Source organism: Borostomias antarcticus (genome assembly GCF_949987555.1).
Source record: "Borostomias antarcticus genome assembly, chromosome: 3".
Taxonomy (NCBI): Eukaryota; Metazoa; Chordata; class Actinopteri; order Stomiiformes; family Stomiidae; genus Borostomias; species Borostomias antarcticus.
In genome coordinates, this window is record NC_140236.1 from 33840120 (window position 1) to 33863415 (window position 23296).

The 23296-nt window shown below is 42.3% G+C and overlaps 1 protein-coding gene across 1 annotated transcript in view; it reads right to left on the reverse strand.

Annotated features, from left to right (window-relative positions):
- wdr18 (WD repeat domain 18) overlaps positions 1-23296 on the reverse strand; it is a gene marked incomplete at its 5' end in the record, with an annotated part of 64192 nt that overhangs the window by 25901 nt on the left and 14995 nt on the right. The window contains 3 exons of the mRNA XM_084435931.1: positions 10807-10931; positions 11895-11959; positions 22260-22403. Coding sequence (XP_084292057.1) covers positions 10807-10931; positions 11895-11959; positions 22260-22403 — 334 coding nt within the window. The remainder of the gene's footprint in view (positions 1-10806; positions 10932-11894; positions 11960-22259; positions 22404-23296) is intronic.

A 23296-nucleotide genomic window follows, 5' to 3' on the forward strand; every position in this document is an offset into this window, starting at 1 on the left:
GCGGGTCATCCAATAATCCTAGGGTCAGCAGCTCGAATCCTGGCTCCTCCTGACAACATGTCGAAGTGTCCTTGGGCAAGACATTGAACTAGGGATGCAAACAATTAATCAAAAATTGATTCAAGGAAAATTGGTCGTTAAGGATTTGCTCGAGCACATTAAATTTACTCAATCTCATATCAAACAATCTCCAGAGGACGCAATATAACTATTCTATATAACCAAGCAGCCATCTCAGGAGAAATGCAGAGGAGAAATCAACAAAAGCATATTTTGAAAAATGACGCGGGCCAAGCAAAGCATTGTGTGCTTTGAAAAAAAAGGACAAGAAGCAACTTGGAAATACTGTAATGCCGTGTACACGTACAACACGTTGACAACAGCAGTGCTCTATCACTCGAACGTTCACTCGGAATAGTTGGCTCTCCTCCTCGTCTCACCTGCAGGAAACCTACCATCGGCTCAGTTTTTGCGAGGAGCAGCTCTGCAGGCAGAAATATAACCCAATCCGTCCGTAATAAAGAGTTAATAAAAAAATAAAAAACGCATTTGGTATCGTTTGGAATTTTTTGTATTTTAATTACAATTAATCTGTTTATTGATCGTTAACATAATAAATACCATGATACATTCAGGAATGTGAATACAATTTGCAACCCCACACTGAAGCCAAATTGCTCCCAATGAGTAGGCTAGCACCTTGCATGGCAGTGGCCGCCATTGGTATGTGTATGTGTGTGTGAGTGGGTGAATGAGAGGCCTTCATTGTAAATCATTTTGGATAACAAGCGCTATATAAGTGCAGTCCATTTACCATTTACCAAGATGCCATATTCAGACACCTCTGCCTGGGTTCCAGTTATTAAAATCCCCTTGGCTACTAACCTTGTCGGTCAATTCTAGAGGCAGACCAGGATCACTGATTGACAAAATCACTGGGGAGACATACACATTTGCCTCTAATGATTGAGGATGTCGGATATCGACGGGCGGCCATATTGACATATGTCACAGTAATAAAAGGCAGTGTCACATTTGCATATTGTAGGAAAAATAAATGTTGCAGAGCGGAGTTGATTAGGTAACCTAGGTGAACCATCTCATAAAGTTAGAATATTGTGAAAAAATCCATTATGTTCTGTAATTTAATTCAAACATTGACACTTTCATGTATTCTAGATCCATTACACAAAATGAAATATTTCAAGCCTTTTTTGTTTTAATCTTTATGATTGTACAGTATGTTCAGTATGTTCATTTATATACTCAATACTTGGTACAATACAAATTACTGCATCAACGTGGAGCGTGGCATGGAGGCAATCAGCCTTGAAATATTTCACTACATGTGTAATGAATCTATAATATATGAAAGTGTCCCCTTTTGAATCAAATTACGGAAAATACTTAACTTTCCACAATATTCTAATTTTCTGAGATGCACCTGTACTGAAAGGAAACAAACTGTTGTGGACACATTATAAATGAACAGATTATACACTCCACCTCTGCACGGGCCCGGGGCGCTCTCCCATGTCTCAGTTGACGGTAATCAGAATGATGGCTGGCTTTTCGGGATCACCAATCACCTGCATACTGTTTAAGAACGCCGGGCTTTCCTGTGACTGGTCACCAGATCTTCGCTGTCTTTATGGTGGCAAGTATAGCTGTTATTTTATCTCTTGGAGTCCAATTATTTAGAGCCTGGTGCAATTACATTGTGTTTTGTTGCTAATACCGTTATGCATGTGATCCTCGGCACTAGTTACTGGACCCAAGGTTCCCCTGACCCCTCGACTAGGATTATGGATTGGAGACGGACACTGATGCTGTTTGCCCTTCGCCTGACCCATTGACTGAACTTTGACCGCTCTTTCGATTACCCTTATAATAAAACGCACCCGCGAGCAGAGCCGTTTTACTACCTCCTGTCTGGTCGTTTGGGTTCAGCTCTGCCAAAACATTACACTATATCCATCATAGAGAAATAAAGACAGCGAAATAATGACCACCTTAGTCAGAGTTAACTACTGTAGCTTACCTCTGAATAACTTTAAAATAATGTAAAATAATATTTTCCTCTCAGCACTAAGGAACGTTGCACTAAGAGTAGCTTGTTGGTGAGGCGCTTTTCCTGGGGTGTTTTTTCCTCGTCTTATCTAAGATTCAGCAGGGGATAGGGAGAGATAGGGAGAGAGAGGGGGGGATAGGGAGAGATAGGGAGAGAGAGGGGGAGAGAGGGAGAGATAGGGAGAGAGAGGGAGAGAGAGGGAGAGAGAGGGAGAGAGAGGGGGAGAGAGGGGGAGAGAGGGGGAGAGAGGGGAAGATAGGGGAAGAGAGGGAGAGATAGGGAGAGATAGGGGGAGAGAGGGAGAGATAGGGGGAGAGAGGGAGAGATAGGGAGAGAGAGGGGGAGAGAGGGAGAGGAGAGAGGGGGAGAGAGGGGGAGAGAGGGAGAGATAGGGAGAGGAGAGAGAGGGGGAGAGAGGAGGAGAGAGGGAGAGATAGGGGGAGAGAGGGAGAGAAAGGAAGAGAGAGGGGTAGAGAGGGAGAGATAGGGGGAGAGAGGGAGAGAAAGGAAGAGAGAGGGGGAGAGAGGGAAGATTGGGGGAGAGAGGGAGAGAAAGGAAGAGAGAGGGACAGAGGGAGAGAGCGGGAGGGAGAGGAAGGGAGAGAGAGGGGGAGAGAGGGAGAGATAGGGGGAGAGAGGGAGAGATAGGGAGAGATGGGGAGAGAGAGGGAGAGATAGGGACAGAGGGAGAGAGCGGGAGGGAGAGGAAGGGAGAGAGAGGGAGAGAAAGAGGGAGAGGAAGGGAGAAGGGGAAAGAGAGAGAGAAAGAGTGTGAAAGAGAGGGAGGGAGAGTGTGAGAGATCTATCAGGGCATGCAGGACAAGTAGATAAGCAGAGAACGGAAACACCTGTCCCTTAACATGGGCCAATACAATAAACAGTTTTTAGTTAATTTACTAGCACATAAATATAATCCCCAAAGTCTTCACAAAAGCCATGATGAATAATGCAGGGGGGTGGTGTGTATCTGTGTGTGTGTGTGTGTGTGTGTGTGTGTGTGTGTGTGTGTGTGTGAGCGTACGTGTCTGTGTGTGTGTTAGGATTGGGGAGGGGGTGTTGGCCTGGGGCTATGTTAACTCACTTGAGGGTTGTGGTATATGGCCAATATACCACGGGTTGTGCTGCGGTCATTGGCACAAGGCGCAGCCGAACCATACTGGTTCATACACCAGTATGAAACAGACCAGACCGTATACTTGTCGTGTATTATCCCTTACATATATGGTACAAGAAGTTTATATATATTTGTAAATTTGTATAAATATGTATGATATACATACCTGTATATAGATACATACTGTACATGTACACATACACAACACTCAGGCACTCAGGCACAGTTATAGAGTGTGATGGCCACTGGCACAAAGAGGTATTGTGATTGTCCTTCATGAAGAAAAGAGCCAACTTGAAGAAAAAGAAGAAAGGGGAGTTGGTGGCAGATAAGGGATGGGTGAACGACATGTACAGTCCAGAAACAGACCTGTTCTCCAAAACATGCCAGTGTGAGGGACTGTTTAAATAGCAGTTTGTACTGGGCAACAGAGGAAGAGTATATTTATTCCCTGTTGTGGTAATAAGGGCTGGCTAATTATCTCCCTCTCAATTACAGGTATTGATCAGGCGGACTTGGCTCCCACTCCTGGAATTACACTAATGGTCCAGGGCCCCTCCAACACACACCCATAAATTGTGCCGGCTGCCAAGCAGGGTCACAGAAGCGGAGTGCAGAGACATGGGGGAGGGAGGAACTAAGATGTAAACCCTGCCAACACACTGCAGATACTTAGACGTGCATGAAGATGTCCCTGGACAGGCACCATACAATTAGGGCTGGGAAGAACACCATCAACAGTAGGGACAACTCTTCTGTCTCGAGCCAGACCGTATGAACGAGACTGTATGAACCACCAGACTGTATGAACCAGACTGTATGAACCACCAGACTGTATGAACCAGACTGTATGAACCAGACCGTATGAACCAGACCGTATAAGCCAGTATGAACCTAGTCTGTCTCCAGACTCAAATATTATGTTGAATTGCTCCGCTCCGCATACTACATAATAGAGGATAGTCTGAGCCACTTCGCCACTCAAGCTGGTGTTCTGAGGGTGTATCAACGGGTCAAAATTAAAAGAGTGACAGGTTGTACAGGTAGCAGCAAATGAGAGATGCTAGCATAGGTTCGATTGGTGGGGCATATCTACTGTATAGGTGAGGACGCTTGATTGTGAAAGTCGTTACAATATTGGTGTCGCCAGGATTCTGCGTGTGTGGGTTTTGTTTTATTAGACCGCGGTAAAAGAGGCCAGCAACATGTCGTCTAGGCATAAACGTTCGAAAGCGTGGTTACATTTCACGCGACAAGATGACTAGACGGCCACTTGCCGACAAAGAGTGGTAATGTTAACGTTAGAAGAATAAACGCAGCTATAAGCGCAGTTATTGCAGAAATAGACTTAATCACAACACTTAAACAAGAACAAGAGTATGCACTAGCGGAGTTTCTCGGTGGAAAAGACGTTTTTGCCGTTCTTCCAACTGGATTTGACAAAATTTTGCTGAACGCTGATTGGCTGAAGGTGTTCTGTCAAGGCAGGTACCCCCGCCCACATAATCGCTCTCTATGGGGCGAAGGCCAGACCGATAGCAGTGAACTCGCTAGATCGGGATGTTCATACCAGGCTAGGGAAATACTACAAATATGCAAAAACATTTGGCCACACAGCATGCGATAACTTTGCAGGAATGTCCCGGTTTTGATGCGCTCCGGAGTGACGACAGCAGCGCAGCTAACGTTAGTGTAGTCGAAGATAAACTCATCAGGAGTCCGTGTCTATTGTGTTAGTGCCATTTGTATAATTGTGTAAACCAGCTTTCACTTTATGAATAATCTCCATTTCCATCCATGTAATTTAGATGATGACGTTCAGAGTCAGGCTGGTGGTAGTCAGTCTGGGTCAGAGGCTACTACTAATTCTCCATACAGTTGATGGTTGCAGACCGACTCAGTTCCATTTGGACTAAACTTGATTGTATTTGATGCCAGTTGCCGCTGCTAGTTTTATTTTTGTCAGCTAAGCTCATATACCCTTTTTAAATGGAGCATTGTAATTTCTATTAGTAACATGTTAGACTGTTATTGGATTTACAATTCAACAGAATAATTCATGTTTTATTCATCTTTTTCTATAGAAAAAATATTAAAAACCTAAAAAGACAGCACTGTTATTGGCATGTTCAAAGTATATATAAAAGAACATTAATGTTAATAAACCTGTTTGTACTCTTTTGCCCAATGAGAATGGATAAGGAATCGGATCGATAAGCAGAATCGAAAATGGAATCGGAATCGCAAAAATTGTATCAATTCCCATCCCTAACCCTATACACCAGTATGAACCAGACCGTATGAACCAAACCTTATAAATGAGTATGAACCAGACTGTATAAAACAGTATGAGCCATACCGTATGAAGCAAACGGTATGAACCAGACCTTATGAACAGAACCGTATGCCAGTTTCACAGCTAGGGTCTGAAGACGAAGAAATATTCCAGATATTTCCAGCGATCCTCATTCTGTCTCCCAGTGAAGGGCTTGAGTTAGAGCTCTCTGTAAATCCTATAAGGAAGGCTTCTGCCAGACAATGATTCTGACAGCTCCTGTCTTCTCCAATGCAGGATGGTGTTCTTGGCCCACTGAAGCCTGCCAGCTTCAATCACTCTAGGTAGGTAGGGTAGGTAAGTAGGTACCGATTCCAGATAGGAAAATGTTCTGTTACATTCAGGCATGTTATGTTCTCCCGGTGTTCGCAAGGGTTTCTGCCCAAGAACCCAGAATGAAAAACATGCAGAAGAACAGAACGTTTTTTTAGTAGTATGTTGAGCAGATGCCGTAGATAGATGGGCTGCCTTTCATCTTACGAACGTTCAATATATCTATATTATTACATGGCGCAACAAAGTGTTTGAGAACTGGGAAATGGAACATGACACAGACTGACCATTACCATAAAAAATAAGTTACCTGTACGCTTTGAGTCGCCCGAGAACTGTATCTCTCTCTATCCACTACATCACTATAGAAGTCCTCTGAGGAACAAGTGCACAGTGAACTTGTCGTCCCAAAGTGGAGAGGGATATTTTTAGTTTCTATAATCTATAGAGCTTGCTTATACTAGAGGCCCATCATATTTTGAATCTAAAATGTAAGCATTTATTCAAAAGTAGTGAATTAAAATATTGGGAATTAAAACAGTAAATATAAAAGAACCTCAAGCGATTATGTACAAAGTAAAATGTATTTGGCAATGGGGGAAAAAAAAAAGACTTGTGGTCGAGCGCCCCTCTGGTACATGTGACGGACAAATCGACGAATGCACGAACGAATGCACACACACGCACAGACTTACAGACTGTACAGCATGCATGCCAATTTGCACTAATGTACAGGGGGGGTCAAATGACTACTGACCCCCCAAGCCCACCCTCGCGTTCATGAGGAAAGGAAGACGGCAGCAGAGCCAGTACCACCAGTGAGGATTAGTGAAGCCGTCAGTTTCATCCCTGCAGAAGAATGAACGCAGACAGCGCTGGGCGGAGGGGTCTTTGAAGTCTAAACGCTGTCTCGATTTTTACTTTACCTTGGATTAGCGGTGACAGAAGCTGGATTTGGTTAATTACGGCACCGCAACTCAGAACGCCAGTCACGATGGTGATGGTGTATATGGTGGTGGAGTGCATGTCTGAGTGTGTTAGAGAAAGAGAGTGCATCAGCCTCAAGTAGGCTCCTTTTATATTCATGAGATGGAGAAAAACTAATTTGAGTCACACTTATAGGCCAATATGGAGAGACCCTGCCTTGAGCTGGCCTTCTGATTGAACATTTATGAACAGGGTTCAGGACCTGGGAAGTCATTATCTCTCAGAAGCAGATGGTACATTCGCTTATAGTCTGGCATTTACCATTACGGCACATTCGCTTACAGACACGTCTTACCATTATGGTACATTCACTGACAGACAGGCCTTTACCATTATGGTACATTCACTTACAGACAGGTATTTACCATTATGGTACATTCACTTACAGACAGGCCTTTACCATTATGGTACATTCACTGACAGACAGGCCTTTACCATTATGGTACATTCGCATACAGACAAATCTTACCATTAAGGTACACTGTTAACACGTTTCTTAAATATCAATAAGTGCATAATCAAAAGCTAATTATGCTAAGCTATGTATGTATAAGAAACTAAAGGCTTTTATTAGTGTTCTGAAGCAGTTTATAAACTGTTAAGTTTCTTATAACTTTCTTATAATCTAACAATAAACATATGTATAATGCTATTATTAACACATACATGTCTTATTTATTATTAACACATACATGTCTTATTAACACGTTAATGTTAATACACCTCTTATAAGGACCTTATTACCGATTAACTAATGCTTAATAAGATGACCTTATATAAATAGAATGTTACCCTACCAGCTGCCAGCTAACTAGCATTCTAGCTAGCTACCAGGACAGCTAGCTAGGGTTCTAGCTAGATATTCATCATTCTAGCTGTGTACTTACCGATGGGTGAATCAGTTAGCAATGGCAAAATTCAAGTTCACATCTTTTTTCTTTTGTGGGCGTGGATGGGCGGGTGCTCCCAGAGACGTGTAGGATTGTAGGACCTGACAGTTCTACTGTTATTGTGAGGCCATCTCACTGGAAGGTTGGAATGCGGGTCTTGATAACAGACCTAACACCTCCTGTCTCCCCCATCCCCCTGCGCCAGGCCACATTCCACATCCACTCACACAGTGAGACAAGGGAGTGAACCTCTTTACCTTGTTGCTTTAATAAAGTGAAACTGCTCCATCTCCACCATGTGATGCAAACACCATGTGAATAAGCCCGGTGAACAAAGAAATTGTGTGATGCACTGTATTTGGAATGCAACTGTACTGTGTGTTATAAATAACTGATTCTATGCTGCTAAGTCTACCATAGTCAAGTTTGGTATCCATCTTTGGCTAAAATCATGGATCAGTTGATTATGCATGTTGTGGAAATGTCATATCATGTTGAAACCATAACCGGGATATTTGATGATTCCAGAGTGAGTACAGAATGTGAGCTCTGTTTTACGATGGTAACAAGGGCCCACTGGGTTATTGATCTAAGTGACCAATCTAATGCCTTTCTAAGCCCACAGGTCACACCTCACTCCTGCCCTTTTAAAAGGGATCAGACAAGGACTCTCCCTCTCTTGTTCTCTTGTCTTGTTCTCTCGTGCAATCTCTCTCAACTCTCCAGTAACTTCAAGTGTGTGCCTGGTCGATAAGATCAGCCTGTATCTGTGGAATGCTGAACCGCTATCTAAGAACTCTGTAGTCGACACAGGGCTTAGGAATTTCCACCAACTCTTCAAAGATCCACCTCTGGCGAGAGCAGAGGTTTTGAATGAGATATTTGCAACTTGTGAACTCTGAAACTGAACTTTGAACTCCGCGAACATCAACTTTGCGCAGCAACGCTACTATCACTGTTTCAACGGGAGCGCAGGCGCGCTGCCCCCTTCATCAAACCGAGCGACCATCAGTCACGTCACGCTTCGAGCCAGACAACACCGCCCGGACAACGCTCTTCACACATCACTGTAAGGTTGACATCCATGCGTTCTCTTTGATGTGGGGTGATGCCAAAGTGTTGATTAAGCTTAGAAGATTTAGGATAGGCTGTTATAATCTGACATCATTCTTTTCATTTCTGCTGTGTTTTCATATTGCCACGTGTTTTTCCATCTATTATTGAATTGTGTTATAATATTATTTTGATAATTGATTAGTATAGTTTCAATAAATATTATTAACTTTTGACCACGTCCGAGCGTCATCACATTATCTTAGGTCACTTGATTGAGTCAAAAACTCCTCCTGCAGACTGAGATTGATGAACACACACACACACACACACACACACACACACACACACACACACACACAAACAAACACACACCTAATTATTTTTTTTACATCATTGCTTGTCTTAGCTGGAACGGGTACATTAAGCATTTCACTGCACATTGTACTTTGAATGACTTTGTATGTAGCACATACAATTTGAACTGAGTTGTAATACTGTGTTCTCAGCTAAGATCACTTGTATTATATCTACCTGCATTTGCATTAAATGGTGCCCCCATACGATTATGCAATTAAAACATAATGCATAATGAACTGAAAATAAGTCATTTGTTTATGTACTTACAACACCAACTTAATTTGCCAAGCTGATTTTCCGGCCCTGCTATTTGCTGGTCGATATGGAGCTTAGTGAACACAGACAGAAATTAGGACAGTGAAGGGCCTGTGGAAGTTTGCTATAATTGCCTTCATGACCAAGCAGGTCTTTGGAGGGAGAGAGAATAAGATAACTGAAAGAGGGCTGGGACTCTGGGGATTGACTCTGTGATGTAGAGGGGTGGTTGGGACCTCCCCACCACTCAAGCACAGGCTGACCCTTTATGGCTCACAAAAGACAAGGGCTGAGAGGATGTTTGAGGCCGACCGAGAGCCTCTGAGATATAAAGCTCATGTGGCTAAAGGCCGGGACATGAAGATCACACCATCAACCGGTTCAAACGGCCCAAAATGACAATTTCAAGCTTTCAAGCTCGTTTGTTAATACTCTTACTAAAGCAAAAATAAAAGCTTTTCTCTGACTGGCTCAAAGTGAAACACAATGACAGTTGTTGGAAGATTATTTCGCGCACGCGTTGATAGTTGACTCTCCTCAGACGTCTGACACTGAACTTTAAACGGTTTCCAAAAGCCAGGACCAAGAGACATGGAGAGGCAGCTTTCCATTTCCAGCCTCTGGAATACCATGCTAGAGAACCTAAGAATGGCTGAAACTGTGGAAACTTAAGTGAGACATACCTTTTTAATCTTGCTTTTATCACGTAGTGTTGTTTGGATTATATTTAAATCTTTTGGATTTCAAACCGTTTAAATTATGTCTTTTTTTTTATTTAAACTTTATTTATTTATTCTGTAAAGCACTGTGAATTGCATTTAGCTGTATGAACATGTGCTATCCAAATAAACCTCCCTTGACTTAACACGCCCCCTTGGACTGCTTGCACATTCCTTTTTATAGTTTACTATGGAACAGCATGTTTTGGCCCTCGTTGTGACATGTCTTGCTCATTTAGGGGCAAAAGCGGAAAACATGTCAATCCTCATCTGCACACCCTCTATGCCAGCGTTTCTCAACTGGTGGGTCGCGACCCAAAGGTGGGTCGCGGAGCCGTTTTGATTGGGTCGCGGCCTCGTTGGCGGTTTCCCTTTTCTTTTCTTTTTTTTAAGGGATTTTAAAATATATATATATGTATAGAGAAAATGTTGGGGTTTTATTTTGCAGGACACACAATTCAATTCAATTCAATAATTTAAATAATTTATTTACGAGACATGACAGGAAGTGGGCTAACCTTGGCGTGTGCCAATGTTGTGTTATGTGTCACAGACTTTTTCTATTTTTGCGGAATAAATTTGAGTGCTGTGGAATAAATTTTGGTCGCGACTTCATGATAAGGAAAAATGTGGGTCCTGAGGCTCCACCAGATGAGAACCACTGCTCTATGCAATCTAAGCTGAAGAGGTGGGTTGTAGGGCACTGAGGGGAGGCCCGGGAGTGGAGGGGTCGGAGGCAAGAGACCCACCTTTGTGGCTGATGCTGCGGATGCTCTGTTTACTCTGGACGTCCCACAGTCGCACGGTCTCGTCGTGGGAGCCGGAGAGCAGGAGCGTGCCGTCCATGGACACGGACAGACAGGTCACTAGGTTCCTGAGAAGCAGAGAGGAGTCAAAATAATGTACTTTGAATTGATGTTATCGATAATTTAATAAGCTCAATAGTTTATTAACCTCAGTTTGTTGAGCTTCCCTTCCCCCCCAAAAGTTGGCAAAAAAGCCACTATTGTAAAATATATAGATGTAAATATTATTCCACCGTTTAATTGCAGACTTTGTGTTTATCGCCTTGCTTGCTTCTGTTTGCACACTACTGGTAGTCTTGGATAGCAAGACCTATATGCCTACAGTACTTCGTTTACGCTGTGCCACCCTGGAGAAAGCCATCTGGCTGGATTCATTACCATTCTAGGATAAGGGGAAAAAACGCTGTATTTCTTGAAATCAATCACAATCGTCTTCGCTGGTGCGGTTGCTAGGTCATTGATGTTTTGCGTAGTCTGGATTGGCTGACCACATGAACCTGCGCCACTGATTGGGCGGTAATAAACTGATAACCTACATCTTTTGAGTCAGACTACATCACTGGCAACCTTACTGTATGTGCCTTCCAGATATGAAAACAACAACGGCATATTCCGCTACCAAACCAAGCAACAAAAGAATATCCCATCCATCCCTACCACTAGCAAGCTCTGTAGCTACAAGCCACAATGAGCCACTCTGGTTTGGTTCTGCCCTCCCACTGTGCGCTTCCCCAGTCATCAGTCTGGACTTGGCTTCCACCTTTGGCAGTTCCTCTTGGATACCATACGGGGAAAGAGATTAGGATGCCTGAATTCTCTGGTTAGCAGGGACCGGTGCTGCACAAAGAGATTGTGCAAGGATACCACGAGGGTGTCCAGACCACATGAAAACAGACCCCACCAGTTACCAAACAGCTGCCGGCATCAAAAACTTTTCATCTCAGATAAACCTCATATCCCCACAAAACCTGTCATTCATTCCTGCCAGTGACTGAGAAAACAGAAGAGCTACTGTATAAAAACAAGCCTACCTGTGTCCCTTGAAAACCTGGTTGCCCTCGTTGTCTGACTGGAAAGTTTTATCCCGACTAACAGTCTGTAGAAGAAATAACAGAATTTCAGAAAATTAGAACAGAAGAAAAGGACGTTTCAGAAGTTATATGCATAAAAGACTTCAGACAGCTTTATTCCTCATACCTAAAGCTGATTAGCGTGCATCTCAGACAGACATGACTCCCATTCCTTCATTGCGTTGCAGTGTTTGGCCCCGTTTTGCTACTAAATGGTTTGATCTACTTGACGCAATTGCATCAATTACATAAGGGGTCACTCACATCAGACATCAGGGTGGAGAAGAGGGGGAGGACTGGACCCACCTGCATTACACCATGATCAGCTCAAATGATTACATCTGCTGTCTGCCTTCAGAGCGCTCAATTAAACATGACAAGTGGACTTAAATGGGAGCGACTTATGGCCAGAGCCCGACTCATTCATTAATTCTGTCTGTTTAAATAGTACAGTATGCTTGGAATTGGCTGTATTTTGGGTAGGCAGCATGACCATTGGATACAATATAAACACTAAAGAGGGTGAAAAACAGTAGTCTAATCCACCACTGATGTCATATATATATATATATATATATATTGTTGGACTATCGATGGATTATGGATCACAAATAAATGAAGATATTTTTATTTCCAAACCTCACTTGGACATTCAACTTTTTCAAGCAAATGCAAGCGTCTATAATAGCTTATAGTCAGTTAGCCCAAGGGTGACATACGCAATAGGAGCAAAGGATATTGTTATATATACACATATAATTATTATTTTTTTCTTCAATACATTTTAGTTAGTGTGTTAATTTTTGCATAATTAATTGATCTAATTGTAACCTGTGGGGCACTAGGACCCAGGAGTTCACTGGTAGGCTATGCCGAATGTAGCAAAAACGGGTATAAGGGAAATCTCGGGAGACTTGAGAGTTCCCGTTTGTTCTCTGTGATGGGCAGATTGAAACGCTCGTCTCGCAGTCTCTAAGATTCTCTCTGATGTGGTGGTGCTAGCGGCGGTAGGGGTCATAACCTCCCCAGTAGCACAGTTGCCCGTGTTCATCGGATTAAAGTGTTGAGATGTATGCTGGCCACAGCTGAATGTAGTTCTGTAGTTACCTGGCCGACCCACTTTTAACCTACTGAGCGAGCGAGTAGATCGTGAGTGAGGCTGTATCGGTCAGTCACTGTTTTTCCTCCGAGGCCATCCCTCCCTGTTGCCTCCATGTTTGGGATTAAAATTGTAACCATCTGTGCCTCGCTTAGGTGCCCTACCGCTCGGATAACTCGTGCCATTTGATCAGACTTATCTTACCAGTGTGATTTGATTCTAAACCTAGAAGTGCTGTGTGGTTTTCTTTACATATTAGAGGTGCTGTGACCAGCCTGTGTGCAACATCTAACGAGTGAAATATCAACTTGAAGTGTGTTCTACCTGATGTGTAATTTGAGTGCCCTTATTCTGTTTATAGTGCTGGGCCTTGAGTGCCCGTATTCTATTGATTTGGCATCTTGATTATCCCCTAGTTGTACCTGTATCCTATTCGTGGTCCAGAATTTTATATTGTGTTTTTACCGTGAGAATTATAATAAAACTGTAACACTTGGTCTACAAAGCCTCTGTTCCACCACTTCATTCGATACCCTGTGTGGGGACTAATTAAGTAGGCCTAGGTAACAAGTTGTATTAATATTAGGGTCGCTCCCCTTAAAGAGAGTGGCGTTGTCATTCCTATTAACCATAAGGTTACATTATCAACATGTTAAATTGACAGCCCTAATATATATACAGGTGGGTGCTGGGTTGCAGTGGAGGAAAGGAATTATCTTAGCCTGATATCAGACAGTTGTCAACTCGTTACATTCTGTTGAGAACTGTGGGCGGATTCGAATGTCTGGACCCAGGCTAGAATTATCTGCTTTCTGTCACTAGACCTTTTTATCCATGGTACAATTTTGAGAAAGGTGAGAGGCAAACAACGGAGCTATTTCGGATGCCGCCCATCTCCCCCACTGCTGGAGTTGATACCTGCAATGCACTGAAACACTCATCACACAGTAGGTTCTGTCCAGTTAGGTCAGGGAATGAAATCCCATTTATTTAAAAATAATCCACAGGCAAATTCAATTCAATTTGAGCTGTGGAAGAAAATAAATGCTCTCCTTTTGAACAGTACAATTGGGGGGGCAAAGAAAAAGCATGCACTCAGAGCGCTAATTCCTTTCTGGAAACTGGACTGCAGAGGTGGCAGAATGTTGACATAATGCTGAATATTTAAGCCCCAATGGAAGAGGACAGACATGTAAACTCCTGTTTACTGACTCAGGGTTGATGCAAGGTCCAAGCATGCAAGACTGAATATACATGGGTAGTACCAATGGTCTAGACTCACAAGTCGGTCTCTAAATGGTTCACTCAACTAAATATTGCTGATTTAAATAATAACACTGCTGCAGCGTCATCTTCCATCCGCTGGACGGAAAAATTATGGTAGACGGGCTCTAGTGTTCTACCTTCCGGATCGAGCTGAAAAAGTAAATAGACACCAGCCTGTTGACGCGAGCATAACTGATCATGGCTGGATCATGGATGTATTATAAGAAGTGGATAAGGCATGCAAAATGGCAGCCCATTCAATCCAATGAAAGTTGCTCAGTGGCGCATGAAGCAAGCCCCCATGGCCAGGAACAGCCAGTTTTTGGCATAGTGGCCAAGCTCGGTATTGCAAGTGGCGCCAAGAACCTGAAACCTATGAGGAAACCGAAACCTAAATCCCCCACTACACTGAAGTTACAGTAATATGGGTACTGTAGAGCCACCCATGAATGAATCATGGTCAAAATGTAATGGTGAGTTCCTTGGCCCATGCTGCACCCCTCCACCGAGTTTCATGCATATCAGTAGGGCTGGGTATCGATTCGAATTTCAAGAATCTATTCTATTCTGATTCACAAGGTTCAGAATCGATTATCACGATTCAATTCGATTCGTTTCAATATCGATTCGGTTAGTGTTACTAAAACCAGTTTTTTTTTTAGCTGTAACCTTAATTACATGACTGCCAAGTTATGCAACACATCAATACTAGGGTTGGGTATCGATACAGATTTCCAAAAATGAATGAATGAATGAATGAATGAATCATTGAATGAATTAACTATTCATTCATTCATTTATTCATTAAATAAAAGATCGATTTTGGGATTCATGAATTGATTCTGAATCATTTGATTCAGAATCGATTCAGAATCAATTATTTTATTTTTTTTAACCCAGCCCTACATATCGGGCCGGTAGTTTTTGTTTAATCCTGTCCACCTACAGACATACACACAGACAGACAGACAGGGGCGAAAACATTACCTTCCGCCCTGCGGGGCTTTGCCCCTGGGGCAGAGGTAATGAAGAATCCCCAGACGATTAGTAGACGGAGATCTCAGACTGTCTGGTATTGCAACCTGCTGTATGGCCTAAGGAAAAGGCTACATGCTTTTCATACAAATTACATATCTATGCAAGTAATTAACTATCTTGCTAAATATCTATGGACACTACATTTGCAGTATGGTGTAAATGACCTAGAGCAGATATTTTATCCAAATAAAATAAGCAGGCACTAGTTTTCTTTTGAGGCCAGTTGTCCCAAAGCAATCATATTCACTCACAAAAACAAGAGTCATGAAGAGAGAGATTTAAATGAGAGAGGTCTGAGACATCTATATCACAGATGGTCAAAACTCATAAGCTCATGGGAATAAAGTGAAAGACTGAGAGTGAGCTGAGAAAGTAGGCATCAAAATGTCATTCTGGGAAAACATAATATCCACTCAATCAGATGATGGAAGAAATTAGTCAACAGTCAGCTGGATCCCTTTAGAATGAATAGACCAAGCAGCTTAATGAGATCAGTCCTTAGAGGTAGAGGGGCAGCTGAGGGGTGGTGCTGTAGCTTTAAGTAAGGCCTTAATAAAAGATGGTCTTGAACACCAGCCTTCCAAAACTTACAAAAATTAGTGTTTTTTTTTAAACAATGCATATCATTACTTACAGTAATCAAACCACAAATGTATTCTCCTTGAAACAAATGGCTAATCAATGGCTAATTTAACGTAAACCCAAGGCTATAGAGCAGGATTCTCTCCAATTACCTTAATTACCTAATTGATCTCTAAGATGCTAGCCTTTAGCTAAATAATTAAGCCTCAAGACTGCTGGTGGAAGTTGAAGGCAAGTGGGTCAATTGAGCGAGTGCCTGAGTAGTCCTGACTTGGTTAATTCAAGATCTCAATAATTGCTGCTAGCCAGACATTTTCACATCAATTCATATTGAAGTTGGAATACAAGTTAAAAATTATATTGAATCTTTCATACAAATTACTATTTTATGACTTAACACACTTCTTCCTAAAGTCAAACCCATTCGATTACAACATACCTCAAATGGACTGAATAATCCCTGACCAGTCATGAAATGATGATGTAAGATTATGTTAGTACCCTGTCTAGCCCAGGGCTCTAAGATATCATTTTTCACTAGGTGCACATGTGCTCCTAAATGTTAAAATGTAGGAGCACAGAAAGAAATTTAGGAGCACAATGAAAAATTTGAAATAACCCATTTTTATTAGCAACACACACATTGTGCCTACTGCCAACAACGATAAACAATAATAACCTGCTCACCATAGGAGCTCTCATCCTCTCCTACTATACTATTCCCACACACTTCATCATGTGCATTGGTCCTAATGAAGACTATAGCCTACTATTCCCACACACTTCATCATGTGCATTGGTCCTAATGAAGACTATAGCCTACTATTCCCACACACTTCATCAGGTGCATTGGTCCTAATGAAGACTATACTATTCCCACACACTTCATCATGTGCATTGGTCCTAATGAAGACTATAGCCTACTATTCCCACATACTTCATCATGTGCATTGGTCCTAATGAAGACTATAGCCTACTATTCCCACACACTTCCTCAGGTGCATTGGTCCTAATGAAGACTATACTATTCCCACACACTTCATCAGGTGCATTGGTCCTAATGAAGACTATACTATTCCCACACACTTCATCATGTGCATTGGTCCTAATGAAGACTGGCCCAATCCCAATACTGCCCCTTAGCCTAAGCACTGAGTAAGCCGGCATGAGCAGCACCCCTGGATGTTAAGAGCTATTGTTAGGGTTAAGGGCTTTGTTCAAGGACACAATTGCAGGGAATTATTCTTGGGTTCAGCTCAGCAATGTAACCAGGGAGCTTTAAGACTGCTCTAATAAGGTCTTATTTGTTATAAGGGCAGTATAGCAATGGAATAGCCTGCAAAACAAACTACTAACTACTTTTGAGCTGATTCATTTTTTAATGTGTGTTCTGTATTAACTGTTTGTACTCCTGCCAGGTCGCTCTTGAAAAAGATAATGTAATCTTAATGGGTCTAAACCTGGTTAAATAAAGATTAATGAAAAAGAATGATGAAAGGTCTACAGATATAACTTAGGGAATGACGTGCCATTTTGCATCCATGAACGTAAGTAATTCTACTATGCACTCGGTGTGTGTATGTGTTTGTGTGTATGTGTGTGTGTGTGTGTGGGGGGGGGGGGGTCTCATTACACTTTCACTCTCGACTGCCTTTAAGAAATTCAGGCCAAAGGCAAGAGGAGGATGTCTCCCAACGGTATGGTGCAATGTTTAAAAGAACACATGAAAAAGCAACACACTGGACCTTACTATCAAACACACAATGATTCCATATATATATAGTATATATATAATAATAATAACAATAACAGTTGTTCTTTCCCTTTGATCAAAAAAGGCTGTGTTCAGTGTCTCTGCACTACTGTCACGCTCCAAGAAGAACACTGCTACACAGAACACTGCTACACAGTAGAACAATGTAGATCATACGAGATGATCAGTGTCTTTGGAAGAGGGGATGAAGGGGGACGATCGGCCTCTGGACTAGAGGATGATAGGGGATGATCAGTCTCTAGACTAGGGGATAATCAGTGTCTCTGGACTAGGGGATGATCAGTGTCTCTGGACTATGGGATGATGGGGGATTATCAATCTCTGAACTAGGGGATGATAGGGGATGATCAGTCTCTAGACAAGGGTACGATAGGGGATGATTAGTCTCTAAACTATGGGATGATGGGGACTGACAGGGGATGATCAGTCTCTAGACTAAGGGATGATAGGGGATGATCAGCGTCTTTGGACTAGGGGATGATCAGTGTCTCTGGACGAAGGGATGATAGGGGAAAGTCAGTGTCTCTGGACAAGGGGATGATTGGGGATGATCAGTGTCTCTGGACACGGGGATGATTGGAGATGATCAGTGTCTCTGGACTAGGGGATGATCAGTGTATCTGGACTAGGGGATGATTGGGGATGATCAGTGTCTCTGGACGGGGATGATTGGGGATGATCAGTGTCTCTGGACTAGGGGATGATCAGTCTCTGGACTATGGGATGATCAGTGTCTCTGGACTAGGGGATGATCAGTCTCTGGACTAGGGGATGATCAGTCTCTGGACTAGGGGATGATCAGTCTCTGGACTAGGGGATGATCAGTCTCTGGACTAGGGGATGATCAGTCTCTGGACTAGGGGATGATCAGTCTCTGGACTAGGGGATGATCAGTCTCTGGACTAGGGGATGATCAGTCTCTGGACTAGGGGATGATCAGTCTCTGGACTAGGGGATGATCAGTCTCTGGACTAGGGGATGATAAGCGTCTCTAGACTAGGGGATGATCAGTCTCTGGACTAGGGGATGATCAGTCTCTGGACTAGGGGATGATCAGTCTCTGGACTAGGGGATGATAAGCGTCTCTAGACTAGGGCAGCAGTTCCCAAAGTGGGGACTTTGGGCAGGCTGAAAGGTTTGGGAACCCCTGGACTAGGGGATGGAGCAGAGTAGTGTTGTACCGCCCTAATTCAGTTTGGGGAAGAATAACCTGATTAGACCATCCATGCGCAGCAAAGAGATGCACAGGCTCAAATGTCATTCAAGTTTGGCTTGTTCACTAACAAACTTTGCTAACTCAGTTTCATGTCAGCTCAGAGGACAGACATCAAGGAAGTCAGTTGATCACAAAGACTCACTTATTAAATACATTACATTTCAGGATTCTAAAGACATTCAGCCAAAATGTCAAGGACCATACCTAAAAGAAAAATATGACGATCTCCTTAAACTAGTCACCTAACGTATATCACATTGAGCTTAATCAATCTTCTGAAGCAAAGCTCACGTTAAAAGATATTAGCATTTTCGCGTTATACTTACATTTCAAAAGTTTAAAGGAGTAGTAAAGGGAAAATGCATGTTTAGCCCTGTTTTAAGGTTACTAATGATCATATACAATGGTTCAGATCAAAACGTTGACAAAGCTAGCATTTTCGAGAAAGTTGATAATTGCTCTACCACCGTTTTGGTCATACAATGGATGTGGGTGGGCACCGTGAAATTCAAAAACATGTTAAACTCTTGATTTCAAAGACAAGAAACCGCTGGCAAAGGCTGCCCAAAGACGGTTCAAATGAAAATAATAACTACTGAAAATTATTTGAAACTAACCGGGGCAAGTTTTTCAGCGCATCGAGGGAACCATTTAAAAATAGGTTTTGAAGCCATCACATTCAACTTTTGAAATGTAAGTGAAACACGAAAATGCGAATATATTTTAACGTGAGCTTTACTTTGGAAAATGGATTGCGGTAATGTGATATACGTTGGGTGACTAGTTTTAGGAGGTCAAATCATATTTAGACCGGTATGATCCTTTAATTATTTTAAGAGGCCACTGACAAGTAGGGGATTATTTTACTTGTTTGATGTTTTTGATCTGTTATTTTCTGTCTGCCTCTTTTGGTGCTTCAGGGGCCTTGTTTGACTTGTTTTGTTTAGCTGGACCCACCCTGTGCTTCGGCTCCTCTCCAAAATCTATCATCGATACATTAAGTCCCATCCAAATCCCTGTGCTGCCGCTAGATGCGCCACTAGATGCCGCTGTAGGCTAAAACCGCCTTTTGACACTCGCTCTTCCCGCTAAGTAAGCAAAACCTAAGATGGCTGAGAACTTAAAACCAGTACCTGCGTGTTTAAAAGCAGATGTTTGGGCACAAAAGAGATGCAGTGGGCCGTAATTGTCACAAACGATTCAAAAGTCAAAAGCGAAACCCCCCACGCTGTCAGTTGTCGCACCCCTCCAGGCCACACTGATTGATCAACTACAAGAGAGCCCTGGTGGTGATTCTACAATCAAAAAGTAAATCAAAGCTGCCATGGCTATGGATCTACAGAAGAGGTACTTGGACATGAAGGAAACTCTTTATTCATGTTCAACCCTGGATCCAAGATTCAAGAGTCTGCCCTCCTGTGACAGCCGTCCCATCCAAGAGACGAAGAGCTTCTTGTCCTCTGGCTGCCCTGCTTGGTGAAACATATGGCCCGACAAGAACTAAGAAAAAACCTCCATAGGACCAGGCCAAGGAGATGATGAGCAGATACAGGGAGGCAGACCTCTTGCCAGTTAAAGAAGATCCATTGGTCTGGTGGCAGGAGGATCAGCATGAGTATTCACTCATGTCAAACCTTGCAAAAAGATACCTCTGTATCCCTGGCACAAGTGTCTCCTCGAGAGAGAGAGAGTCTTCTCCACCTCAGGAGATACCATCACTGCTCAGAGGAGCGCACTTCTCCCAGAGCACATTGATCAAATTCTGTTCCTGAACAAAAATCTGAAGAGAATGTAGGCCTGCTATTGTTTGGAGAGAGTCTGTTCAGTGTTCACTTCAGAGTAGACCTACAGGCCTAAAACTACTCGGCTAAAGATGGACCAGTCAGCTCATACTGTAGATAATTGTAACATTTTAAGTAGGCTAAAACTGTATATTGTTCTTATGGAATTATTGGCCGTTTTGGAGAAGCCATGGTTTAATGTTTACCTACATATTTTACCTACTGTACCTCATGTTCAATGTCAAGCTATCCTCCTGCCAGATCTCGAAAAGAATGCTGCTGCAACATGTGAGTTCTACTGTGCTGAATCAAAAAGCTGTCATTGCAATCTTTTGTTTAGAATAACCAACTTTCTGCACTTTCTTCATAGGATGTTGACATCTGCATTTTAGTGTTTTCAGTCAGTGACAGTGACACATACAGGCCAGGGTAGCCTACATATATTTTTAGAATAGCATACTTTATGCACTTTATTTTGATGTTATGACATCTACATTTTAGATTTTTCAGTCAGTAATAGAAACAGTGATGTTCAGTCTGTGAAAAATTCTGCACTTTATTTTCAATGGCTGTCTTATAGGCAACATTTCAGTTCACTCTGACAGTGTGAGTTGCACTGTTTCAATAAATAAAATATTTTTTTCCACAGCTTTAGACTCAATCTGTCCACTGAGTTACCAATATAATGTGATGTCTTGTGTTTCTAGTGTACACACTGTATTAGATTACCCAGGTGTACACAGCCAGTTATATTTTCAGCTATATTTAAGCATTTTCAGTAAATTGTCACAATACATATCGAATTGTATCGAATCATATTGAATCGCAGTGTATCGTGATGCGTATCGTATAGTGACCTATGTATCGTGATTTAAAAATAAAAAAAAATCCAGCGCGAGCCAAGTATATCCATGTAATGGCGGCGGACGGGGCACTGAGAATGCAGCTTAGGCCTGTTGTGGTTTTTCACATTCCTCTGTAATATGATCTTTACAAACGTCTTTAGAAACTAAATAGCTTCCCCACTTGCTCCAGCACGCATGCGCACAGCGCGCAAGTGTTGCTCCAGCACGCTGTGCGCATGCGTGCTGGAGGAAGTGAGGAAGCTATTTCGTTTCTAAAGACGTTTGTAAAGATCATATTACAGAGGCATGTGAAAAACCACAACAGGCTTACGCTCTATGTAAGCACAACTAGCGATTCATAAAGACAGATTGATGAAAACAACCGTTTTCGCGGCAGAAAATAGATTTTTTAGAAGCTGCATTCTCAGTGCCCCGTCTGCCGCCATTACATGGATATACTGGCTCGCGTTGGATTTTAAATTTCTTCTACAGGCCTCCGAATTACACCAAAGTTATCTCGGTGAGTGAAACGTCTTATAATATGCCGTAAATAAGGTCCAGGTTGTCAAAAACGAGCATTGTCCTTTAAGTCAATGCTACACGTTACTGCTAACGTCAAATTGGGCTTAATGTGAATCAATATCAATAAAACAGGGAAGTTAAATGGAGGTTGAGGGATAAACAGACAAAGGCTAAGGTTCGGAAACAAAATACATGAGACTTACCTGGCTGCACAAGGACACTTGAAATATATTGCCATCACTACCGCCACAGAAGAGGAAGTACTCGCAGGGGTCGAGGGTCACTGACATGATGCTCACGTCAAAAAGGACAGACAACAGCAACTCTCCAGAGGACATCTCCCACAGCTGGACAGAGAGAGAAGAAAAGATATGAGGGGTTATCCTGCATCTTACTGTAACACATCATAGCAAAGCTTTTCAGGTAGGTGCAGAAAAAAAAAAAGTGAAAAAAAGTGAAAATGTTTTTTTGTCACTCATTTCAGAAAGTGAACCCTAACACTACATGATTGACCAACTGACCCCACTGGTCTTCGAGGGGGTGGGCCGCCATTTCATATCTCAGGGCTCTGTAATACATTTCTGTTCCAGCCTCATCTTAATGACAAAGATAGATCAAATAATTTAGTGGCTATGACATTTTACATTTGTTGCCAAGATCTTGACAGCCATTCACTGAACCACAGCTAATGCAGTATTATGGTTTGCAGGGGAAGGGTAAAAAAAATGCTGAGGTAGAGGTTTTTATATGGGAAAGTACCTTACATAAATTACTATAGGGTTGGTGTCTTGAGTTGAGCAATTTTATAATAAAAGAAAAGTTCTATAATAAAAAATGTTTCATTTGATCAGATATCCCAAAGCACTACCTGCTCAGTGCCTCTTCAAAGCATTAAACACAACACGAAAACAAGATTTGGTTGGCAGGTAAGCTGCAGTCCAAGTGAAGAGATCAACATGCACTCTCTCAAAATGTTTGTGGTGCTGGAAGTAAATCTCTTTAGATAGACTTTTCAAATAAAACATTGCATACTCTCGCACACAGTTTTCCCTGCTGTGTATGGGAGTGCATGTTTTTTATTTTAAATGTCAACAAGGGTATAGAATACTCTCATATATTCAATTCCATCTAGTTCCCTGTAAAGAAGATGAGGATCATGGCGATCCCCTGTATGTAAGACGATTGAAAAACAAGCTCTGTTCTCCTGCATGACCTTCCCTTCTATTTAAGTCAATACCAT